Source organism: Tupaia chinensis, unplaced genomic scaffold (genome assembly GCF_000334495.1).
Source record: "Tupaia chinensis unplaced genomic scaffold, TupChi_1.0 Scaffold000532_1, whole genome shotgun sequence".
Classification (NCBI taxonomy): Eukaryota; Metazoa; Chordata; class Mammalia; order Scandentia; family Tupaiidae; genus Tupaia; species Tupaia belangeri.
Window position 1 is genome coordinate 1,216,010 of NW_006160045.1, and position 9,994 is coordinate 1,226,003.

The 9,994-nt window shown below is 40.0% G+C and overlaps 1 protein-coding gene across 5 annotated transcripts in view; it reads right to left on the bottom strand.

Moving 5' to 3' along the window:
* Window positions 1–5,366: 5,366 nt before the first annotated feature.
* The window catches only part of RNF152 (ring finger protein 152), a 134,099-nt gene continuing 129,471 nt past the window's right edge, over window positions 5,367–9,994 (bottom strand). For all 5 annotated transcript variants that reach the window (XM_006157192.2, XM_027775208.1, XM_006157193.2 and 2 more), the window contains one exon: window positions 5,367–8,966. In XM_006157192.2, coding sequence (XP_006157254.1) covers window positions 8,219–8,830 — 612 coding nt within the window. In that variant the 5' untranslated portion in view covers window positions 8,831–8,966 and the 3' untranslated portion in view covers window positions 5,367–8,218. The remainder of the gene's footprint in view (window positions 8,967–9,994) is intronic.

A 9,994-nucleotide genomic window follows, 5' to 3' on the forward strand; every position in this document is an offset into this window, starting at 1 on the left:
GGATGACAGGAAAAATGGGGCTTCCCTGGAACCCCTTGTCTGCTGAGCACATTCCTCATACCTTCAACTGAACTGAATTTGGTGGTCCATGCTGGACTGGCAGATTGTGCTTGACTAAGTTACTCCTCGTGGTCTTGTGCTACTTTCTTCTGTTGGTTTCTGCCGTGACCGAGCTTCAACTTTTCTAGGTTTTGTTTTGTAGCTATACCATTAGTTTTTCCTTTCTTAAATATTTTCTCACCCTCTAAACATATCTGTCAACCCAAGGTCTCATCTCTACCTCTCCCACAGAGGATCTAATAGCTGGGTTGTCTTTAGCCAACCCAGTCAAAAGCACTGTGTTTTCCTACCGTTTATATAGCAATAACAAGGATATTAGCTTATTCTCCTCTAAGAGGTATTTGCTACATCTATTTCCTTCTTTTTACAGTCCATGCTCATGTCCAACTACCTACATCTAGATTTCCTTGTTAGAGTAACCCTGTAACTCACACGCTAGGGAGATTATAGCTTTCACCTGGGCTGTAGCCCTACATCCTATGATGATGAATTTAGAGCAGTGTTCTAGAACAAAAGGGACAGCTATACGAGAACACTCTTGCCAAAACCAAAACAAAGAAATGCATGCTGTTGCACACATCAAGAGACCCCTCAGTACTTTGCCCAAATATTACTGATTGTCTCTAAAACTATCACCCTAGCAATAGTATCAAAAAACTTCAGATTCAGACAATTAAATGCAGCTAACGCAATGAATGTTTTCAAGCACCACTACATCATAAGGGAGATATACGTAACAGGATACCCCAGGCAGTGAATCTTGAAAATAAAAAAATCACTGGCACAACCAAGCAAGGAAATTTGTGCAGAAAAATAGGAGCCACATTGTAGAAGTTCAGATGAAATGGTTTTACCCCTCGACTACTTGAGCAGAGCCCCAAAATATACTATTTGGAAGACAGAATTGAAATGCCCCACCTGCTTGTATCCCTCAATGACCCATGACGTTCCAATAAAATGCATACAGTGGAATCCACTTCTTCATATATGCGAAGTCTCAAGGGTTTGGTTTTACAGACACTCCCCAAAGTAGCTGGTTTGATATAATGTATGTGGCCCATAACAATCATTAAAAAACTATAATCTAATTCAACACTGCATAATCCACAAAACACTGAAAAACATTACTATCAACATTTTCTCATTTGATTTTTAATTCCGACTACAGCTACATTGTGTGTGTGTGCACGCGTAGTCGATTATGTCCATAAGAAAAAAGTCAATGGCTAGAATTTCTTTTCTTTTAAAGAATGTTTCATGTTGAACAAAATCCAGCAACTGATCATCATTGTTTTTGAAATAGACCACTACTTTCAAAACAGTTACTCACTCTTCTCTGGAATGTGGGTGTTGGTAGGGATTACCTTAGAAGGGATGTTTCACTGAGAATGATGAGTGTGTCAAGGAAGAGCTTCTCCATCTATGTCGAGGATGACGGATTGACTGAACAACATATCTTGTGCAGAACAAAATGCTGACTAGTTGATAGCAGATTCTTTTTTAAGGGAAGATAGAAATGGAAGTCTTTTGCATTTCACTCCTCTCATTCCAAGAGCCTTTAGACCTCTAAGTTCCTCTTAAGTCTGAAGAAAAATGACCGATTTTTAAAATAAAATTTAAAGACAAGCTAAAGGAACAGTATTGCATCTTGCCCATTGGCAAGTTCTTTAAAAAAGAAAACCAACCCAATTCTGCTAAATTAAAGCAAATACATCTAGCCTACATTATATTTGAAGACAATGAAAAGCAGACTAACCAATTTCACAGAGGTTTTCAAATAAACAGATGGAAGGTTTTCAAATTAAAATCTAGACTGGAATAAATGCCAGACTATCAATAAACATATGATCTTCATATGAAAAAAATCTCGAACTGCATTTTCTGTTTCCTTTTACTCATTTAAACAGCAATTCTAGTAGCTATAATAACCCTCAAGTCTTAAATTTTGTGGGCAATGTTTTCTTATTGTTTTTTTTTAAAGTGCCTTTGTGCTAAGCTTCAAATTTTTCATTCTTTCTGTGATAACTTTAAAAAAGAGAAAACAGAAACAACATCAGTTCTCACTCTAAAAATAGCACCTACATTTTAGTCTGGCATCTGAAAAATGATGCCCACCTATGCCCCTACCAAATACAATGACAAGCTAGCAGACTTCAAGGGCAAACAAAAACACTTAACACTGCAAAACATGCTTGCTCTTCTATTTCACACCTTACTAATGTAGCGATGAAGTTTGGATATGATATTGGAAGTGAAGAGATATTTCATTAGGCTTTTGTTTTCTTCTGTAACATTTACTTTTTGGCCATAAGACCCTAAACACAATTTCACAGTACAGGTCATGCATAGCTTGAAAGTCGGACATTTTACAGCTACTGTCTAACTACTATATTTGGACACTAGGTCCACATGCAGCTAATGAGCCCATAGAAGGGGCTTAATAAAGCACTCTTTAAGCTTCACTGATCATTCCTTGGCCCAAAATATACAAGTAGTAACCCCAAAGGGCAATCAGTGAACTTTTACTGCCATACTTTGAGATCACGTACTCCTTAAGCTCAGAAAAATTTCACGGCAGTTGTATGTTACTAGCCCACAAAAGCCTTCTTGATGCTAGATCCCCATGCAAAACCATCCAGACCTGTATTGTCCAATATGCCAGCCACTAGCCAGGTGGAACTATTTAAATTACTTAAAATAAAAAATGTAGTTCCTCAGTCGTACTAACCCCAATTTGGCTGCCTGACAGACACTGCTTGTATCCCTCAATGACCCATGACGTTCCAATAAAATGCATACAGTGGAATCCACTTCTTCATATATGCGAAGTCTCAAGGGTTTGGTTTTACAGACACTCCCCAAAGTAGCTGGTTTGATATAATGTATGTGGCCCATAACAATCATTAAAAAACTATAATCTAATTCAACACTGCATAATCCACAAAACACTGAAAAACATTACTATCAACATTTTCTCATTTGATTTTTAATTCCGACTACAGCTACATTGTGTGTGTGTGCACGCGTAGTCGATTATGTCCATAAGAAAAAAGTCAATGGCTAGAATTTCTTTTCTTTTAAAGAATGTTTCATGTTGAACAAAATCCAGCAACTGATCATCATTGTTTTTGAAATAGACCACTACTTTCAAAACAGTTACTCACTCTTCTCTGGAATGTGGGTGTTGGTAGGGATTACCTTAGAAGGGATGTTTCACTGAGAATGATGAGTGTGTCAAGGAAGAGCTTCTCCATCTATGTCGAGGATGACGGATTGACTGAACAACATATCTTGTGCAGAACAAAATGCTGACTAGTTGATAGCAGATTCTTTTTTAAGGGAAGATAGAAATGGAAGTCTTTTGCATTTCACTCCTCTCATTCCAAGAGCCTTTAGACCTCTAAGTTCCTCTTAAGTCTGAAGAAAAATGACCGATTTTTAAAATAAAATTTAAAGACAAGCTAAAGGAACAGTATTGCATCTTGCCCATTGGCAAGTTCTTTAAAAAAGAAAACCAACCCAATTCTGCTAAATTAAAGCAAATACATCTAGCCTACATTATATTTGAAGACAATGAAAAGCAGACTAACCAATTTCACAGAGGTTTTCAAATAAACAGATGGAAGGTTTTCAAATTAAAATCTAGACTGGAATAAATGCCAGACTATCAATAAACATATGATCTTCATATGAAAAAAATCTCGAACTGCATTTTCTGTTTCCTTTTACTCATTTAAACAGCAATTCTAGTAGCTATAATAACCCTCAAGTCTTAAATTTTGTGGGCAATGTTTTCTTATTGTTTTTTTTTAAAGTGCCTTTGTGCTAAGCTTCAAATTTTTCATTCTTTCTGTGATAACTTTAAAAAAGAGAAAACAGAAACAACATCAGTTCTCACTCTAAAAATAGCACCTACATTTTAGTCTGGCATCTGAAAAATGATGCCCACCTATGCCCCTACCAAATACAATGACAAGCTAGCAGACTTCAAGGGCAAACAAAAACACTTAACACTGCAAAACATGCTTGCTCTTCTATTTCACACCTTACTAATGTAGCGATGAAGTTTGGATATGATATTGGAAGTGAAGAGATATTTCATTAGGCTTTTGTTTTCTTCTGTAACATTTACTTTTTGGCCATAAGACCCTAAACACAATTTCACAGTACAGGTCATGCATAGCTTGAAAGTCGGACATTTTACAGCTACTGTCTAACTACTATATTTGGACACTAGGTCCACATGCAGCTAATGAGCCCATAGAAGGGGCTTAATAAAGCACTCTTTAAGCTTCACTGATCATTCCTTGGCCCAAAATATACAAGTAGTAACCCCAAAGGGCAATCAGTGAACTTTTACTGCCATACTTTGAGATCACGTACTCCTTAAGCTCAGAAAAATTTCACGGCAGTTGTATGTTACTAGCCCACAAAAGCCTTCTTGATGCTAGATCCCCATGCAAAACCATCCAGACCTGTATTGTCCAATATGGCAGCCACTAGCCAGGTGGAACTATTTAACTTTAAATTACTTAAAATAAAAAATGTATGTTCTCAGTCGTACTAACCCCAATTTGGCTGCCTGACAGCCAATGGAGTTAGTGAGTACTGCATTAGACACAACAGGTTATAGAACACACTTACATCATTTCAGAACGTTCTATTGAACAGCGCCAATCTAAAAGATTCCAAGGGTTGCACCAGCACAGGGTTTAACCTTCAAAGGACCCAGTCTGTAAGGCATGCACCAGATTAAACTTAATTATATTGTTAAAGGAAATACCTTAGAGCTTTCTGGTTAGGAAGTATGACTGGAACTGAGAACCAATTTGCCTTTTTATCACAACCAATGCCCCAGGTCATTATATAAAAATTTTCCAGAGACAATGCTTTTTGGTCACATACTTGATTCTACTTAACATTTTAAGCATTCTCTTGCTTATGTCAAGATCATTAATAAAGATGAAAAGTCATGCTTCTTATAAAGTTTACTATTTACATGACATTCACTGTCCTCATATGCCAGGATGAGGGGCAGGGAAGGGGGAACCAATGTTTCTTAAAAAATTCAAATCACATAGTTTGGCAGTTTTTTTTTTGTTTTGTTTGTTTTTCCAATGTCTATGCTCATCCCTAAATCAACCCTCCTTTCATTTCCCAGAGAGGTAGATGTTAACTAAAAACGAAGCAAACACCAGAAAACCTTTAAGCAATAGTCAAGTTAGTAAAGAGTATTTATCAACCCTAAAAAGGATCATAGCCAGATAGAGGACAGACCTAGGAAGAACAAGAGGACACCACAAGGCAAAGTCCTGTCCCCAGTTTACTGCAGGTATTACAAGCTGCTATGCACCTCAGTGGGCCTCAAAGGACTCCTCTACAAAATAAAGCCACCAGAGGCTGCTTTCAGCCCTTTCTGTGCTTTCTGATTGTGACTTTTAATTGATGTGCAACTATGAATTTTGGCCACTGGGTTTTTGTCAAGTGGGGTAGATGGGTCATTAGTGTCCTGGGTAAAAGCCAGAAGAGACCAGAGCAATGGAATGCCAATTAACATGAAAACATTAAGCCTATAAAATTCTATCTGGCAGGTTAAGATAGGTCTTTCTCTTTCACACACACACACACACAAACATAATACATATCTTAACAAGCAGGTACACAAATAACTGCAGGCAGAATCCACTGAAATGTTTCTTACATCAGTGAGACTTGTATAAAAAATTCTGATTTGGGTTGTTATCATTAGCTTAAATTTTAGGTCAAGAATCTACCAGAGAGCTGATCGGTTTTGCAGCTCTAGCACGGGACTGTTTTTAAGTAAAAGTGCTGTGGTCGCTTTTAGTCTACGGCTTTGTACTAAGCAGCACGGGACACTATCATCACACACATTAGTGTCTACATATAACCTACTTAACAAGAACAACTCTACCACAGACTACACTAATAGGTCAGTCATTTCACACTGTACATAGTGTATGAGAGTCACTCTCAAACTTAATTTGAATACGGCATGGCTTAAAATTGCAACAGCAACGTCCATTGGACTTTGTTGCATTTTTAATGCAACGTATCTATGGGGTGTGTGTGTGTGTGTGTGTGTGTGTGTGTGTGTGTTTTCCTCCAAGAGAAATAGAAATTGGGTCAGATGTACATTACAGCAGCCTGGGAGAGTCTGAGAAATTGACACTAACCCAATAATATATTATGTTACATAATAGAGGATAGTATTTAGTTAATATGATACCTGAATTATTAATACCAAATAAATCCTAGATTATTTGTTGTGTAATGCCCAATAGCTTACAAAATAAAATGGCATTGTAACCTAATTGCTAGCTTGAGCTTTCAAATACATTTCCTAAAAGTCTTAGCACAAATTTGAACTATTTGAAATGCCCAAGTTCACACTTTTCCATGGATTTATCATGCCAATTAACAGTGTTAACTTTGTGTCTAGTCATTATATTTTTGTTTTGTTTTACATGAATCCCATCACTTTACTATGCATAATTTGGGTGATAGCATATAAATAGTCTTGATCTCACAGGGGCTATGTTTTAGCCTTGTTTTTTGAAACCAGTCACCGTTCATTTTCCCCTCATATCCCCTCATCCTCCCTGCCATTTCCAGAGACCCAGTGGAACAGAAAAACAAATATTTATGAGTAGAGTGAGTCCTTGTCTCATCCTACTTGCTTCGTGTATTCCATAAAAGAAATCAGGAAAGAATTGCAAGGCTCACAGCTATTTCTGAATGCACAAGCACCCAGGGATAGGAATTTATCACTTACCACCGGCAGATCTTTCTTCATAAGCATCTACAGATCATTATGCATTTAAGAATACTTGAGACTTTATGAGGAGCTGGTCCACATAACAATGGGAATGTGAGTTATTAGTTTACTTTGCCACTTTTCTCAATAAAGACATATTCGAGATACTAGAGATTTTCTTGCTGATACCAACGAAAGCAAAGTGGAATTCTAAACGGTCTTAGCTCTCATTAACAACATCTTTCAAAAACATAATCATGGACTGTCCATTAAAATGCCCATCTGGGTTTGTCAGCAGTTAACAACACTCACCGCTATTACAATACCCCCAAACTAGGAGAAAAGACAGATTTTTCTGGTACAGTTCATTTGTGCCTACAAAATACAGGACTTAAATACACAAGCAGAGGCCCGAACGCTGAGATGACCTCACTGGGGGGTCCAGGCACCCGTGAGGTGACCAACACTTCAGACACTCGTCTCACTCACTCCCACGAAACTGTCCTCCTGGAATTCTTCTGAAAAGGCTCACAAGCCTGAGGTAAACCAAACCACACACATATACACGTGCGCACACAGAAATACGGACTATTTACATTTTAAATTCTTATTTTGTGAAATGGCTTGAGAAAAATTGGCATACAGGTTTCCTGTGCGATTAGGCATTTCTCATGATTTCTCAACGTATTGCTCCCCCGTTGGGCTTTCAGTTTAATCAACATGTAGTGAGCTCTAATTACAAGAGAAAAAATGAAGGGACATGACAAAACACGACAGGCTGAAGATGCCTGTTCACATATTTCCTCTAAAAACCGACCACCCATTTAACCGATTTTGATTTGAGTGTCATTCAAAATGTATAAAAAGTTTCACAACTAAATGAAGACGAGGTTACATTAAAAAAATTAAAAACAGAAGAGAAAAAGAAAGAAGCCAGAACCGCAAGTCTTCATTGATTTTTTACATGGATTCGTGGGTTTAATTCTACTTGTATACACAGCATCTTTGTTTGAGTCTACCGCATTTAGAGAAGATCACGTTGTACATACTTGTACAGTTTAATGTCTAAGGAGAATATGTCTATCTTGTAACATGATTTTGCAAAATCATAAATCACAGTCTGTTTAATACATGATTATGAGGATGCATGCGATCATCGTCAACGCTGTGGCCATGGATACTCAGAACGACCCGTCTGGTAGCCTGTTGAGACCTTGCCTTCTGCCCTTCGTGTCTGTCTTTGGATGAATCAAGTTGCAACATAGAGGCCAGCACTGGGCACCAAATGGTCAGTGTCGCCCCCATCTGCTCGCCGGGATCCCATCACCAACACCTGCTCAACCCCTAAGTTGGCACCCACAAGAGACATCCCCGCAGCTGTCTTCAGCCACAGGATATCACAGTGAAGCGCTTAGAAATGCAAGACATGTTGTGAAGCACGATGCCCAGGAGGAAGACCAAGACGCAGGCCACCAGGATGACAGTGCACACCCCCGACCAGGTGGAGCTCTTGACCACGCCCCGCCTGTCCGGCTCCTCCTCCGCCACCTCCGGGGGCGCCCCGCCTTGCAGAGGCTGCTGTTCGGCAGGAATGGTCACCACAGTGACAGACTTCTGCTGGCTCCCGGGCAGCAGGCGGCAGCCCATGTCTCCGGGCAGCAGCCCGCGCTCCTTGGAGATGGGCAGGGGTAGCATGTAGCACCCATTGCTGGGAAGTTTGATGAAGACTGGGGTGTGCTCAGAAGTGTGTGGAATGGCAATGACGGCCAGGACCTCGGGGTCGTCGGGGAGCTGCGACACGGAGAAGCCCGGGGGCAGCTTGGTGATGCCACGGCACCAGGGGCACCTCACATCTTTCTGGCTGGTCCGCATCTGCTGGAGGCACACCGAGCAGCAGGTGTGCTTGCAATCCAGCAATTTGGGCCTCCGCCGAGGGCTGTAGTAATTGAAACAGATCTGGCATTCCAGCAAGGAATCCTGGGAGAGCGTCTCCATGGTGGCCCGTGAGCAGGAGGGGCAAGGTCAAAGTGGACGGACAGGAGCTGGACGCAGGGGCCACCAGTGTGCGTCTACAACGCAGCGACGTGATCCGACGCTCACAGGCATCTAGTGTGTGCTCCTGTGTTCGTTTCTAAGGAGACATAAGGCAAACAAAAGTAATTATTTCAAAGTTGAGTTGTCGACTTATCTAACAAATTTATACCATAGCTCAAAAGTCCTGACATTGGGTAAAAGCATAAAATTTTCCTTGCTGTATGACTCTAGGATTCCCGTAATGCCTGGTGAAAGGTGAATGAAGGTCGAATCGCAATTGGACAGCTAGCCACAGTCAATGCTTCATTCACTAAAGAAATGAATACCTCCAAGAGGTGTGGGCTGGAGCCCTCATACTTCATAAAGAGGGAGTCGGCTGTTTCTGATTTGTACATGCCGGCGGGCCGGGGTTTTCTTTTTAAAATATAATGGAGAAATGCTCCAAAAAGTTGATTGCATCTCCTCTATGTTAGATCCTCCAACCTTCTTTTCCCAGCTCTACTCATTCTACCATATGAACTCACAGATTCCGGCAATTTTGCCAATCTAAGAACTTCACGAAACTGGCTTGCTTCTTTTATGTATCAATTAGGATGATTCTGTTCTCACAGGTAATTCAAATGACACCACAGCCAAAAACACATGCATGGAGGTATCTTTTATCTTCTCCATTAAGTCATTCGCATTGGGGCTATGCTTAGCAGTTGGTTTTTAAAAGGACAAGAACAACAACAACAAAACACACACACACACACACAATAAAGCAAAACTGGACCAAAACCTGGAGCAGCAATGAACTTGAAGGCAGGAGGGGGGGGGGCACAGCACACTAATCACAAAGGTATCCCGGTACTCATAATATCTTCCAGTGAACTCTTTGAATTTTATTACTATGTAGGCATGCGCCAAGAAGCAGGACTCAAAAGCAAGAACTATTAGTTCACTGATGATAATCAACATTACACAGTGAAAGATTGTTAGAAAAGATGGCAAGCATCCTTTACTGCAAAAAAAAAAAAAAAAAAAAAAAAAAAAAAAAGTGGCTAAGGCACTGGACTCCCACATGGCCGGCCAACTATGGTTCGAGCCCTGGACCTAGTGCCTTGGAAATCATAACGGGCCCAT